At 34.9% G+C, this 16,474-nt stretch overlaps 1 protein-coding gene across 10 annotated transcripts in view; it reads right to left on the reverse strand.

The window, feature by feature from the left end:
- The window catches only part of MYO9A (myosin IXA), a 245,425-nt gene that overhangs the window by 160,451 nt on the left and 68,500 nt on the right, over positions 1–16,474 (reverse strand). For 4 of the 10 annotated variants that reach the window (XM_060418900.1, XM_060418902.1, XM_060418897.1 and 1 more), the window contains exons 4-7: positions 15,420–15,482; positions 11,718–11,817; positions 4,465–4,562; positions 2,767–2,893 (exon numbers count right to left, since the gene is read on the reverse strand). In XM_060418900.1, the coding sequence (XP_060274883.1) occupies positions 2,767–2,893; positions 4,465–4,562; positions 11,718–11,817; positions 15,420–15,482 (388 nt within the window). Of the gene's footprint in view, positions 1–2,766; positions 2,894–4,464; positions 4,566–9,954; positions 10,012–11,717; positions 11,818–15,419; positions 15,483–16,474 lie in introns of all 10 variants that reach the window. The other 6 variants (XM_027971546.3, XM_012180878.5, XM_012180876.5 and 3 more) reach the window with 2 other exon arrangements.

Below are 16,474 nucleotides of genomic sequence, written 5' to 3' on the forward strand. Positions count from 1 at the left end.
TGAAAGATCTGTTTTCTGACCCTCATGACCTTCAAAATTACAGCTTTCAGATAGCACACTTCACATTCTGGAACTCCTTTCTAATGAGTGAGTCTAGTTCCAATTTAAAGTACTCCCTCCTGCCTCTTCTACCAGGCTAACTCATTCCATTAAAGTTAATAAACAAACAGCAAGGTATGTACAAAATAACAAAACATTGTAAGGTTAGATAAATAAGCACATCCACAGATCTCAGAGAACACTGCCACTACCTTACAATGGACACAAAATGGTAAACAATTAACTATGTTACAAAGCCAATACTGAATTATGCTAAGGAGAAGCAAACTGTTCTATGCTGATGGAATCAGTTTAAACCATTTAATACAGTTAAAACTGATGAAGCAGTATATGAACCAAGATTTAAAGAATAAGTGATATTTTAACAGGAAAAAAAAAGGTTACTGATAATTGTAAAAGAAAAAAAAAAAACGAAACTGGAAAGAATTAACATGTTCTTCAATAGGTGGGCTTCCCTAATAGCTCAGTTGGTAAAGAATCCACCTGCAATGCAGGAGACCCTAGTTCGATTCCTGGGTGGGGAAGATCCGCTGGAGAAGGGACAGGCTACCCACTCCAGTGTTCTGGCCTGGAGAATTTCATGGACTGTAAAGTCTATGGGGTCACAAAGAGTCGGACACGACTGAGCGACTTTCACTTTCACTTTCAATAGGTGAATGGAGAAACTGTGATACATGCACATTATGGAATAATATTCAGCAATAAAGAGAAATGAGCTATCAAGCCAGGAAAAGACACTGGATGAATCTTAAATGTATACTGCTATGTGAAACAAGTAAGTCTGAAAACATGATATATTAATACTATATGAATCTAATTATGTTACATTCTGAGAAAAGCAAACCTACAAAGCTAGTGAAAATATGAGTAGTTTGTAGGGAGGGGCTGAACAGGTGACACACAGGGAAGTTTCAGGGCTGTGAAACTATTCTGTAAGATACTGTAGTGGAGGACACACAACATTACGCATTTGGCACAATCCATGCATATACACATACAGAATCCATGAATCTTAAGGTATACAAATTTTTAGCTGGAGGAATGTCAGGAAAGAATGCAGGCCATGACATGGAAACTATATGACAAATATATGGAACAACCTCAGTGAAGAGGGAAGGAGGAAAAGGTACTGACCTAAATAATCTTGGAAAGAAACGGCTACCCAATCCAGTATTCTTTCCTGGAGACTCCCATGGACAGAAGAGCCTGGCAAGCTATAGTCCATGAGGTTGCAAAGAGTTGGACACCTCTAAGCAACTAACACACACACATAGTTGACTTAAAATGTTTCAGGTATACAGCAAAGTGATTCAGTTTCATTTATATATATAAATACATATCCTTTTTCAAATTCCTTTCCATTATAGGTTATTATAAAATACTGAATACAGTTCCCTGTGCTATGCAGTAGGTCCTTATTGTTTATCTATTTTACATATGGTATTATGTATCAGGTAATCCCAAATTCCTAATTCATCCCTCCCTCCCATTTTCCTTTTAGGTAACCATAAATTTGTTTTCTACATCTATGAGTGTATTTCTATTTTGTAACTAAATTCATTTGTATCATACGAGAGTCCCTTTGATAGCAAGGAGATCAAACCAGTCGATCTTAAGGGAAATCAAACCAGTCGATCTTAAGGGAAATCAAACCAGTCAATCTTAAGGGAAATCAACCCTGAATAAGCATTGGAAAGACTGATGTTGAAGTTGAAATTCCAGTACTTTGGTCATCTGATGCAAACAGCCGACTCACTGGAAAAGTCCCTGACGCTGCCAAAGATTGAGAGCAGGAGAAGAGGGTGTCAGAAGATGAGATGATGGCTGGATGGCATCACTGACGCAAAAGACGTGAACTGGGCAAACTTCGGGAGATGGTGAGGGACAGAGAGGCCTGGCGTGCTGCAGGCCAAGAGGTCACAAAGAGTTGGACATGACTGGACAACCGAACAACAGCAACATCATATTTTTAGATTTCACATATAAGTCATACCATATAATATCCTTCCATCAGTTGCATAGTTTGGAAATATTTTCTCCTATACCATAGGTTGTCTTTCCATTTGTTTACAGTTTCCCTTGTTGTGCAGATCATGTTTATCTTTATACAGACAGTCACATAAAAATATTTGGAGATATGTGAATATACTCAAGGTGAGTTTACACATACAGATTTCCTGTTCTATCAGAGGAGAGTGCCCATTAAAAACTACACCCCTTTTAAGATGAGCAGTTAGCCGAGAAAACATGAGGAATCATCAGTCCAGGAAGAAAGAGTAAGGTAATGAGGACCTTGATATGGGAAGAAACGTCATAGGACATGAAGACTTTTGACTCCTATTTAACCATGAAGAAAGAAAAAATAGTACTCTTTTCTCCACCCATCTGGACACCCCATCTTCAAACAAAATAATCTGACCAACATCCTACTATGTAGGAGAAACTTTACAAAGACCTAGAACATGATATAGTATAGAGTGAAGTATTTATCCTATTCAGCAAATTTAGGAGTTACAGATATCTGGGACAAAGGGAAGCAGGGGAGAAAACCCAAATCTGGCACACATAATAGAAATAATTCCAATTCCTGAAGTAACACTATTAATTAAAAGTATCAACCCATTAATACCTACAAAATAGTTACACAAAATAAAAACTGAAAAGTTACCAGTATTTGAAATGAAAACTGAGAATATAATCACTTACTTCTAATAACTCTGAGACAACAGGCAGAACTTCAGGATTACAGATATCTATGGAGTCATCCCGGTATGTCTTCTTTTTATAACAGATATTACCCAAATGTAGTATTGCTGAGAGAAGAGAGAAAATCCTGTGAAAATAAAACCATAAATTACAGCTTGCTTATGTGACTTCTCTTACGCTTATTTCATTCCAAAATTCTAATGAAGCAAATTAACCAGTACAAATACAGAGTACTTAGTCTTCAGATAAATAAGAAATATGAGGATAATAATCATAACTACAAGAACTAAAATTTATTGAGTGTTTACCATGTCAGGCACTGTGCAAAGTACTTTATACAAACCCACTTTAAGAATTATGGGGAGGGAGGTGGGAGGGGGTTCATGTTTGGGAACGCATGTAAGAATTAAAGATATTAAAATTAAAAAAAAAAAAAGATGAAGGCTAACAAAAAAAAAAAAAAGAACTGATTCTACATCAGATATACAGACACAGTTGTTTGAAGGGGACTTATTTCTTTTTGTTTTAAATTTTATTTATTTATTTTTGACTGTAATGGGTCTTCATTGCTGCACAGGCTTTTCTCTAGGAGTGGCATGCAGGCTTCTCGTTGTGCTGGCTTCTCTTGGTGCAGAGCTCGGGCTCCAGAGCTCGCAGGCTTCAGCAGCTGCGGCACATGGACTCAGCAGTCGCAGCTCCCAGCTCTAGAGCACAGGCTCAGTAGTTGTGACGCACAGGCTTAGTCACTCCATGGCATGTGGGATCTTCTCAGATAAGGGACTGAACCCAGTTTCTTGCATTGGCGGGCAGATTCTTTACCACTGAGCCACCAAGGAAGCCCTATAGGGGACTTAATATTGTCTGAATCTTCTGTGGTGTTTCAAAAGTCCATGACTTTCTAATTGCTTTTTATCCTACCTGGAATGTCCTTTCCCTACACTGGCTATTTCAGATCTACTGAATTAGAATCTTTAAAAGAAAGGTCTGAGAATTTGTATTTTTTTAAACAAAGTAACCAAGGTGGTTTCTTTATTATTATATTTTTTAAATGCTTCCCCACGTCATATTATACTGAGCATCATATTATAATGCCTTTTTAAAAAACAGTAATGGAGACCACTGGACTGTATGATCTAATAGTAGGCCCTTACTGTGAAACATCTACATCTCAATTGTCCTTCCCTCCTGTCTCAGAAGAACAAGTGCCTCTCTTCCAGCCAATAGATAATCCCTATCCTTGGGCTCTACAGCTCATGAACTCAGTTTACTTTGGGGCATTATTATACCTATTTTCTGTCTCTCACCTGAACTTGACAAGAACTTTCTATCGAAGTAAGCTCACTTCTCTTTTACTTTAAGCAATCCCCCTTATACTCCACATTGTTTCCTTCCCTTCACAGCAAGCGCTATAAAGCAACAGTTAAGGAAGGTACACAGAGAGGTTGGGGGGCACCATGAACTCCTGTAATAATATGCAAATGTTTATGGATTGCATTTTTAGGAAGAAGAGCTCTAACTTTCAACAGATTCTCAAAGAATTTACGACCAAAGAAAGCAATTCAAAACAAGTCTTTTCCAAAAATAAATTTCCTAATTCTAAGTAATACTTAAGATGGAAGAGGCACTAGATCAGGAATATTAGAAAATTGTTTCAAAGGATCTCTGCTGAGGGTAAAGGAATACAGTAAATAAACTCACTGTCTCCGTGTCTTGGGAAGAAATCCTACCATTTCCATGGCTAGTTGTAAGCGTTCAAAGTCGTGCCTCAAATCTTCCCCCTCCACAGTGAAGCAATCCTGCTTTTTTTAAGATAAATGGAAAAGAAAAATCAAGATTACCTATCGAAAAGCAACCTAAGCCACTCAGAAATATAGTAATTTTAGATAAGCATACCTATGCATATTTAGATATCATCAAATTTATTAGACTCTTATCCTACTACAAGCATGCAAACCAAACATATACCTACCTAAATACCAGTATGTTACCTTTCCCCTCTTCTTCACAACCACCCAAGCAAGGATCTCAAAAGTAACTTACAATAAAGAGCTGGCAAGACTCATAAAATGTTCTGATACCAAGTTTGATTTTGAGTGGTTCTGAAGAGTCTTGGAGATGCGAAGCATTTAAGAGATCAATTCCACATACAAATGTTATTTATTCAACAAATATTTAATAGATGCCTACCAATATGCAAGGTGCTGAACTAGATCCTGGGCACAAAAATATATTTTAGAAGAAGCATTAATTTAGTTGAGAAGAGGAGCCTAGACTTAATATAAAGATGTTTATATTACATCAACATTAGATATCACATAAATAGTTCCTAACAAATAATATAAACAACATGGCAATCAACAAAATGAAGAAGTATATGTGAAAGCACAAAAACTTTCAAAAGAACCCTCATAATATAAGCCAGTAAAAACAGTTATGGACCACAAGACTAAAAAATATTACTCTTCTAGAGCAACTCTTGCATTTCAGTTCCCCCAAAAGTCAAAAGGTAATACTGTACCATTTGGTAATACTGTATATCTTTAAAACAATTAAAAAAAGTCTTTACCTGCCTTTACTATGTGTTCTCATAGTCCCTTTACACTTATATTTTCAAAAACTTCCTCACATGTATTTATTTTTTAATGCCTATCTTCCTATGAAGTGTTATCAAATAGTCAAATAGTCAATGAGCACATGAACTATTATTTGTCTAATTTACTGCAGATTTCCAGTATCAAGTCAGTGCTAAGGAGAAAGTAGGAAATTACTGGAGTAAATATACAATCAATGAATTATTTAACTGAATGAGACATTACTTTTAAAGAAATAAACAAAGTGCTCATCTATTTTTTAAAAAGTACTTATCAAGTATCTACCTGCTTTAGGTACTATAAATAATAAAATTTTAAACACTGTCTTAAAATGCTATTAAAAATAATTTTATTCTCTATGGAAAGGTATACATGGATTTTAAATTACTGTAAGAAAAGTTCTTTCTGACTATAAAATTTTTGGTAAGCAATTTTAAGACATATTTCTACAGACATGACAACATCCTAACCCACTAAAAAATTTTAACAACACAGTTTTCTCTTTCCTAAAGCTTTTTAAAACCTCTTCTTTTCTTCCCCCTAAAACCACAAACAGCTCACTCATTTTATAATTTAGTAAAAATTTTTCTGTAACAAATAAGTGGAGGGAAAACAACCTATGCTTCAACTTGTGTAAACTCAGTAATACAGTAATGATTCTCATAAATGACAGCTGCTCTTATCTACCTCAAGAATGAATAAAACAGTGTGGATAAAATATTGAGAGCATAAATTGAAAAAAGAACTAAAATATAAATACATTTATACCTGCTGTTATCTATAATCAAATGTTCTTCAGAAATACAAGACCAAAATCATAATGAACTTTTAAATATTTATATTTAACATGAACTTCCTTGATGACAATGGTATTAGAAAAACTAAGGACAGATTAATCTACCAGACCAGAAATATCATTATCTTAATCTGCATTCATACGGGTGCAAACCTTGAGACTAAGATTCAGTACAAGTAGCGTGTTGGAATGTAGGGAAGGCAATGTTGCCTAAATAGAGTACAATATTAAAATAGCTACCAAGGTGGGTAACTGGACTTTAATTCCAAAGTAACCTCTGGGAAACAGTATAAAAAATAGAAAGGTGAAGGAGCCATAACACTTACATATCACCTCTCATCAGTTCTGGAGATAAGCTGTTAATTCCTAGGTACTTTTACAAAACCAGGCAAGAGTGCAAGGCCTTCCAGGATTCTAAGAAAAGCTTTCAAGCGCCAGACACAAATACTGGCTGTTGGAGGTCATTCAGAAAACAACAAAACAGTAAAGGTCAAAGAATGAGGTAGGGAACTAATCAAACTGTTAAAACCCTTTCCACTGAAAGAAGACAGCTGACTGCAATTGTCAAACTCAGCTCAGGCTCTAGTCTTACGTGATAACATGCCACTGCACACTCCCCACAAATAGACCAAAATATTCTTTCAAGCTATCAGCATTTTTTCCCTTTGTATGACATGATGAGAACCCTTTCTCATTTATAAGTACCTACAACAAGCCTGGCATGTAGGAAGTATTTTGAGGGAGAGAAAGTGAAGAGCAAAATCAAAGTACACATGTTTCTCATACACTGTCTATATTTCTTAGAATGCTGTTTATAAAAATTATACTTTTTTATAGATACTAGTTGATAATATAGGACATAAATCTGAATAATTGACTTTGAGAGTTAGTAAAGATGTTGAAGATCATTTAAGAAAAAAGAATATAAAAAACATAGCCTGATTTGAATCCCAATTACATTATTAAATTGCTTCATCACCACGGGGGAAGTCACTTAAATTTTAAGCCACTGTTGCTTTTTTTGTGAAAGGTAATCATACTAACTACAACCAGTAGTTTTATAATGATCAAATATAATATGGATGGTAATGGTTTTTAAATGGAAAAGTATTTGCAAAGGAAGTTGTGCAGCATGCAGAGACCTTCGTACTGGACTGGCATAAAGCCAAAAAGGCAGAATTTGAGGGAGTGACCCCAAATGTATAAACTGTTGGACAGTGAATAACAGTAAAAGTGTTATGCTGTAGAAATACTTAAGATATGGAGGATGTAAATATTATGGATTCAAAGGTTCCCATCCAGTTGCACAGGATTCCTGCAGCAGGTCTACTTCATGGGAAAATGGGAGGTCAAGTACAATACAAATGGTTGGGTTCCTATAAAGGCAGTAATGACCAGGATGAAAGCTTGGCCTCACTGAGAATATGATGTTTTAATCCCTTTGCAGCATGGTGTTCAGTATCCTGAGACCCATTCTGGCAATTCTCACTAAACTCACCTGCTAGTTGGACCGACTATTCAAAGTTTAATTCAGAAAAATTTTAAATTAGGTGAAACTGTTTACATTGAAGTTATTCAGAACCAGCTTTAAGGTAAAATGATTAGAATAGATTATTATCATTTAAAGAAGGGAAATTAGCATTTACCATATATCTTCTACATACCAGTCAATATCAGAGTCACTTGCCATATACAATCTTTAAATTCTCAAAACACAAGAAGTTAATTATGCATATGTACATTTTATTATACCTATATTTATAGGAAAGAAAATAGACTCAGCGGTTAAATAAGTCACCCAAATAACAGAGGAGGTTACACTAAAATCTGTTCTAAGTTACACCAAAATCTGTCCTAAGTCCTTTGCTATCTTTCATGAAACACTAGTTGCTTGAGCTTGTTTTATTAAGAGGTGATTTAATTCCTTTCAAGGAATTAATACAATGGGCAACAACAGGGCCCTTGTTAAAAGCAATTTTCTCACTCAAGTTCCCCTTGGGATCACTTATACAATTTCATACAATGTATATATAAGTAATACAGCACAAATGGCAGAATCCTCCTTAATCCTCTCTTCCCATAAAGCTAGTCACATAAGTTCTAAAAACTCAGAGTGAAACAAGTTTACTTTGCCCCCAAATATGATATGAGGAGGTGCGAAGAGAAAAGAATTAAGCAAAAAATCCTCAGATAGACTACTTGCTTCCATTAAAATTACCTTGCAAGAAAAAGCAGAAAAATTAAAGTTCCAATGGTAATAGATTTGAAAACATAATAAATAAGAGCATAGTGATGAAATTAATATTAAGGGAGTAGGAGAATATGGCTACAAATTTCTTCTGAAAGGAAAAGATGGATAATAATGCTTTCAGTGGTGGTGGCAATAGCAGAAACACTGTGTGCTTATTAAGCATTAAGCAATACATTAAGCTCTGTAGATGCACTAATTTAATACTCACAAAAGTTAAAGACCATTATTTTCCCCTTAAAGAAGGGATGAAAACAAAAAGATAAGTCACCTGCTTGAGTTCTCAATACTAACAAGTAGATGAGCCAGTTTTCTAATCAGGTCTACCTACTTCAGAACCTAAAAATTCTTAAGCATTACTTAGACTGTCTAAATAGCAGACCAGATGGCAATCTCACTGTAAGCTCTGTACAGGCAATCAAGTCTTATATTCACTATATGAGTTTCTCAGTCTCCTACCTACTTCCCAATGAGGTGCACACAATCAACTGGCATACTAAGCAAAAGATGGAAGCGTCTCAAGAGAGAAAACACAGCATAAAATTTTTCTACTAAAAATTATCAGTATCTATCAATTTACTGTCTAAAATTTATTTTCTAAAACATCAAATCTGAAATTGCAAATTACTTGATTATGAAATGGTACTGCAATTAAACTGAAGGAAAAATTACTAAATCTACTCAAAAATCTGATAGTCTTGCAATTAGCGGAGTTTGTAATCATATGCAGTGACAATTAAAGTGATAGTTATTTAAAGCAGGATTAAGACATATTACGTTTCCAGGAGGAGTAGTTAATACATAATTAGTTCATTAGTTAATGAATATATAGATGAGTGTGTCTTTTCAGCCTTTCACATCTGACCTAGTTGCAAACTGAAGTAAAGGAAAAAGATTGTTTACGTTCTATTTACAATTACAAAGTTGTTTTTATAAATTATAACAAATAATGCTAAATTTACCTACTCATTTTATATTATATCATATGTGCCTTTAAATCATACTTAATTTGAAACATAAAATAATCTTATTTAAAGGAATTTCAATTCTTAATTTGTTAGAAAATTATATAGAGGCTATAGCCTCTCTTGCTATTAAAAAAATGCATGCATTCATTATGTGAAAAGACTGTTAACAGACACATAAAGCAGGAAGGATGCAACTTTTTAAAATAAACAATAAATACTACCCATAATAGGAGGGTAACTAAACTACCACATAATAATTGAAATAAATAAATAAATATCAAGGGAAAAAAACCCTATAGGTTATAATGATCCATAACAATGCTGAAATTAGGAATGCAATCAATGTATTATTTTTCAAAATAAATACTGAATATAGTCTAAATATAGCCCCCCAAAATCCAAATAAGGTAAATTGTTTTAATCAATAAACCACACATAAACAAAAAAGTCAATTCCAATAAAATAAACACTGATTTATCTTCTTGCCTAGATTCTATGTTTGTATTTCAGCTGACTTTCTTCCTAACTAAGTCACAAAAAGGGTCCTTTAGCAGGAACACAGGATACTTAGGCACTTGTACTGACCGGCTCAGAGTCAAAGCAATAATCATCCCAGCTCTGTCTGAGGGGTTTCTTTGTTATCTGAAAGTAAGGCAGATTAGTTAGGTAGAAGTAATGATTATTACACTCTTCTAATGATCTCTTAGATGTAGTGTTCAGGTAGTACCGCTGTTCTCCAAAGAAAAGTTATTTTGTATAGCAGCACAAAACAATTAGATTAACATTCAGATTCTGGGAGTCATATATTATTATAACCAATCCATATTTGCTATTGTTCAGTTACTCTGAAATTTATAATAACTGTTGAGTCCCATAGTCTGCAAATACTGACCCTAAGATAAGAATATGTATAGTATGGCCAGTAATTACAAAAAGATCTGGAAGAGGAGCAATAAACTCCGCATTTCTCTAGTATTAATTTTAGGGGCTTTCCCAGGTGGCGACAGCGCTAAAGAATTTGCCTACCAATGAGGAAGACGTAAGATTCCGGATTTGGGAAGATCCCCTGGAGAAGGAAATGGCAACCCACTCCAGTACTGTTGCCTGGGAAATCCCATGGACAGAGGAGCCTGGTGGGCTCCAGTCTGTGGGGTAGCAACGATTCAGACATGCTGCACACATGCACATCAGCTCATTTTATCAGCAGTTGCTACTTTTTCAAAAGGAAAATATTTTATCATCCAAATATAAGGCAAATAGTTTAAACAGGGAAGGGGAAAAACGCGAAAGCTAAACCAATGATTTTTTTAGTATACTTCATTCAATACAGTAAAAATGCCTCATATTATACCAAGAACTTTTATTTTAAATAATTTTTAAATTCTCAATATAATAACAGAATTATGTTAGCTTATATAAATATGGAGTTTCAAAATTATGAAATATCAGTTATACAGCCTGCTCTATATCTTACAAAGTGTGAGATGTTACTTTCAAAGCCCTAAATACATACTACAATCTTTGAGCCACCATCCAAGTGTCAATTTAATATCCCTCAGAAGAACTTTTAAAATTACCATAAAGGAATTTCTTTCCACAGACATTACATCTTGCCTCAAACAATTAAAAACGAGGGGAGACAATCTGTTACCTAAATGATGTACTGTCAGATCAATTTCATTATTATTGATTCTAGAATTTTTGTTAATATAAGAAAGAAAATCGAACAAACCAATGCAATGAAAAGTTGTGAGAATTACTCCTTATTATGGAAGTTTAGGGGAGAATTTTTTAAGTTTCAAGGTAAAACACAAATTCTCTAAGTCATTTCCTTTCATGAATTTTCACACTGAGTATTTAATAGGATAATCACTAAATTATAAAAATAATCATACTCTAAGTCAGTATCATAATATCATGCAAAGAGGTATATATATTAGGCTTCAAAACATGCAAATACAAGTTTCAGTAATCCTTTGTTAGGGCAAGCATTAATCATTAGTAACATTTAACATGCTGTGGTCTGTAAAAGGTAAACCACTTTACTTATTGAAAAGTGTAAACCTTTTTTCTAAATTAGAGGTATCTATAAACAGTTTATTATTCTCTCAAAGAGTCTCACAAAAAGCAAAAGGCACATAACTATCTTTTATGATTCATATAAGAATAAAAACAATTTTTAAATTTGAGAAGTACATCACATAAATTTTTAGATAGTATACATGAAAATGCTAGTTAATAGCCAGTACCAACCAGGTTTCAAAAACAAAGTACTAGGGAAAAACTTTTCTCAAGAGCTAAAATTTAATAATGCCTTACATTTCAAAATGATATTCATGAACTCTCACCTGATTGAGATAATGATATTCTTCTGGTTGTTTAAGATGGAATGCTACTCTCTCTTCTTCACTTGCTCCTGCCAGAAGGTAATAGAATACATGATAGTTCCTGTTGGAAACAAAAAAGTATGGTTTTATAACGAACATGGTCTATGGTTATCATTTAACAAGAAAAAGAAATTAATTTATAAACTGTTTCAGCTTCGCTTCATTTTTTTAATACAAAGGTGATAAACTCTACTGAAATGCTGCAGGGGAATTCTCTGGCAGTTTAGCAGTTAAGACTCAGTGCTTTCACCGCCATGACACAGGTCTAGTCCCTCGTAGGTGAACTAAGATCACACAAGCCACAAGGGACAGCCACATAATAAGCAGTACAAAATAAGATAATGTTTTGTATGCTGCATCAAAAGACAAAGGTGAAGGCGGCAATACACTAAAGACCTCTAAAAATTCCCTCCACAAGACCAATCAGAAAACTAGCAAATTTGTCAGAATAAACTCTAGAAATTAACCAAAAATGCAAAGCAATCTAGAGAGTGTTTATATAAAAAAAAGAGCTGAATTTCAGTATAAACAGAACTTTGGTGGCCTTTTAACTTGCCCTAGTCCATCTCCTGCTTACCAGATACATGTAGCTTTCAATACCAACAGCTTACAACTGAGGTGGACACCAGAGGTCTGGCAGCTTCCAGAAGAGGGCAGAACAGGGGTGAAGTTCATTTAGAACCTCATTCCCTGAAAAATATCATTATTTGAACTGTCTGGTAGTTCCATGGTTGAAGTTACCTTCATTACTATTGATATCTTTATTTGATGTGATTCAGAGTTATTACCCCAGTATGAAAATCTTTGTTTCAGAGCCATTTGTAAGAAACAATTAGTGGCAATTTTTTTTAACATACCAGCTGCCTGAACCGATGAATAAATATTAGGGCAAACTGTAAGCTAACCAAACAACTTAAAGAGAAATGCTGGGAAATGAGACATCCACAGAGGCTTTAAAAAGCTCCAATATGTTCCTGGGAATCTAGAAGGCCATATGCATGCATAAAGTTGTGCCCATGCCCAGGGCTGCATGTCTGCTCAGCAAAGACTAGAGGAAATACTAAACTCTCACCTATCACTAACTTGGAAGATCTCCACAAGCAGGAAGTAAAGACTAAGGCAGAATTATAAAATGCCTGCCTAGGAGTTAAAAGTCATGGTCCCTGAAACAAACACTAGAAGACTTACTGTTACCAACCATTTATGGAACTCTCCTGGTGGCTCAGATGGTAAAGAATTTGCCTGCAAAGCAGAAGACCCAGGTTCAATCCCTGGGTTAGGAAGGTCTCCTGGAGAAGGAAATGACTAAGCACTCCAGTATTCTTGCCTGGAGAATTCCATGGACAGAGAAGCCTGGCAGGCTACAGCCCATAGGATCACAAAGATCTGGACACGGCTGACCAACTACCACTGAGAAGCTAACCAAGGGCTTCCCTGGTGGCTCAGTGGTAAAGAATCCTCCCGCCAATGCAGGAGACACGAATTTGATTCCTGGGTAGGGAAGATCTCCTGGAGAAGGAAATGGCCACCCACTCCAGTATTCTTGCCTGGGAAATCCCATGGACAGAGGAATGTGGCAGGTTACAGTCCATGAAGTCACAGAAGAGGCAGACACAACTTAGTGACTCAAAAACAACAAGTTAACCAAGCAAATATTTAAACGGCTAAACTCAAAAAAAAATCAGACTTCAAATTAGCTCAGAAAATTCACAAAACAAACAGCAGGAACAAAATTCACAACCACAAATCCTAGGAGGGGGAGGAACTCGTATCTACAGCTCCCAAATGATTATTTTAAAAGTCCAATTATTATTTTAAATGTCCAATTTTCAACAAAAATTTGAGTCATACAAGGAAACCAGAAACTGTAACACATACAAAGGAGAAAAACAATCAATAATAACTGTTCCTGGGGCAGTCTGAAGACTAACTTACTAGATAGGGCTTTTAATTAGCTGTTTTAAATACATTCAAAAAAACTAAAGAAAACCATGTTTAAAGAACTAAAGCATGAGAATGATGTCTCGTCAAACAGAAGCTATCGATGAATAGACAGAAATTATAAAAAATAATCAGAAAGTAATTCTAGGGTTGAAAAATATAATAAAATGAAAACCTATTTAGAGGAGCTCAACAGAAGATTTGTAGGCAGAAGAAAGAATCAGTGAACTTGAAAAAAGGTCAGTTAAAGCTAGCTAGTCTGAGGAAGAGAAAGAAAAATTATCAGTCTCAGGGATTTGTGGGACACCATTAAACAGACACCAACAAATGCACAATATGGAACACCAATATATGCACAATGGGAGTGCCAAAAGCATAAGAAAAGAAGAGAAAGAATATTTGAAAAAAATAATGATCAAAGTCCCCCCAAATTTGATGACAAACATTAACCTCTACATCTAAGAAACTTAATGAACTCCAGGAGAAAAAAACTCAGAGATCCACCTCTGGACGAATTAAAACTATTAAAAGACAAAGACAAAATTTTCAAAGCACCATGACAGAAATCCTCATCAAGGGATCCTAATGTAAGATTACCACCTGATTTCTCATCAAGAGCCATGGAAAGGAAAACAGATTCAAAGTACCAAAAGAAAAAAAAAATCAAGAATTATATATCCAGCAAAACTATCCTCATAAGAAAAAAAAGAAGAAATTAGGATATTCCCAGATAAATCAAAACTAAATACTTCACAGCTAACAGATGGACCCCATAAAATGCTAAAAGGAGCTTTTATGGCTGAAATTAAAGAAGACAAGATTCAATTAAGCATGAAGAAATAAATAGTATCAGTAACAGTAGCTACATAGGTAAATATTATAAAAGGTAGTAAAAATGTCAGTGTTGTTTGTAAGGCTTTTTCCCCTCCAACTAGACATTGGCAAAAAGCAACAACTATAAATCTATACTGATGAGTCTACTGTTATAAACATTCGTACAACACTAACAACACAAAGTATAGAAAAAGTAACATAGGATAATGCTTAATGAACCTTTATTATATAAAAGGACTACACTAAGCATTTCATAAACATTATTTCATTTAATCTTCTAAACAACTAAAGGATAGTTTTCCATCTACAAAATAGGAAAAAGTATCTAAGAAGCAGAGAAGTTAGGTGAGATGCCAAAGGCATATCCAATACTTGAATGTAGGCTTGTTTAACTTCAAAGTCTGGCTCTTCATTTTATCTCACTGTAACATGAAGCAAATCATTTACCTCCCTGATATTTGGCTTCCTCATCTAAAGGAAGTTACATATGTATCATCTCTGAAATTCCATATACCTCAAAGATTATAATAAAGTTAAGAGCTTTATTAAAAACTTTGCTCAAATTAGAGAAAGAACACTAAGACATGGCAAAAGATCCAAAGACAAAACAAAAGATATCACCTAAGACACCCCTATTTTCCTGTTCTGATAGTCCTCCTAGAATTTAGAAAAGACAGCAATTCTACATAGTCGTTAAAAATATCTCACAGCATCTTCAAAAGTACAGTATTCTTCCCATGACAGAAACAGCAATTTTATGTAAAGCTATGCATGGTATAAACTGAATTAAAAGTCATAATACACAAAGATCTGAAAAGTCAATCTGTATGATACAAGTGTTACACTCAATTTAATTACACTCTCAATTACACAAATTAAAATATGTACCGTTCATTATGTTCTTGATAAACGAGTCTAGACTTCTCCAGTAGATACTTTTCAACATAGGCACTAGAATAAAAATAGAATTGGTTGACATAAATAATAAAAGCCTAATATAAGGTAGACAAATATTTTATTAGAAAAGATGCAAAAGTCTAAAGAATACTATTCAGAGTACATTTTCCATTATCATTGGTGGTACAGTGGTGAGCACAGCTGCCTTCCAGAGTATGTGAAGTGAAGTTGCTCAGTCGTGTCTGACTCTTTGTGACCCCATGGACTGTAGCCTACCAGGCTCTGAGGAGCCTCTCAGTCCATGGAATTTTCCAGGCAAGAGTACTGGAGTGGGTTACCATTTCCTTCTCCAGGGGATCTTCCCAACCCAGGGATTGAACCCGGGTCTCCAGCACTGCAGGCAGACGTTTACCGTCTGAGCCACCTTCCAGAGTATATTTACCATTATAACTGTGTTATGGACATTGTTAGTGTTATCCATGTTAAATTCATAACTCCTGTGTTTTTTTTACTTCCATAAAGCAAAATAAAGTCAGGAGTTCAAAACATGGCACTCAATGCCTACAATGACACAGACTTTACTTTCTTTCCAGGTTCAATACCACAGTACATTCTTTCAAATATTATACTTTGGCTAGGCTACTAAATAAGGCTCAAAGATATACTTTCTTTACATACCCATGCTGTTGCCACATCCTGGAATAAATGTGTTTATGCTTGCCAATTTCCTCAGTAAGCACTCATTAACTGGGCACTGTGTAAGCACTGTTCAGATACAGAAATAAGTGATACACTACCTGTTTTCAAGTGATATACTACCTGTTTTCAAGGGGCTTACAAACTAGTGGAGAAAACAGGCAAACTAGCAGCTATCATACTGAGCTGACAGGATTTATTATAGAGCAATGACCAGAATATTATAAATGTAAAAAGAGACACATATGATTCAATTCAAGAAGGAAAAAGGATGAGAGGAAGAACTCCCACAGAGAAGGAGTACACAGTACTTACTAATATGGATATAAAAATCATAAATAAAAACTAGC

Source organism: Ovis aries, chromosome 7 (assembly GCF_016772045.2).
Source record: "Ovis aries strain OAR_USU_Benz2616 breed Rambouillet chromosome 7, ARS-UI_Ramb_v3.0, whole genome shotgun sequence".
Lineage (NCBI taxonomy): Eukaryota > Metazoa > Chordata > Mammalia > Artiodactyla > Bovidae > Ovis > Ovis aries.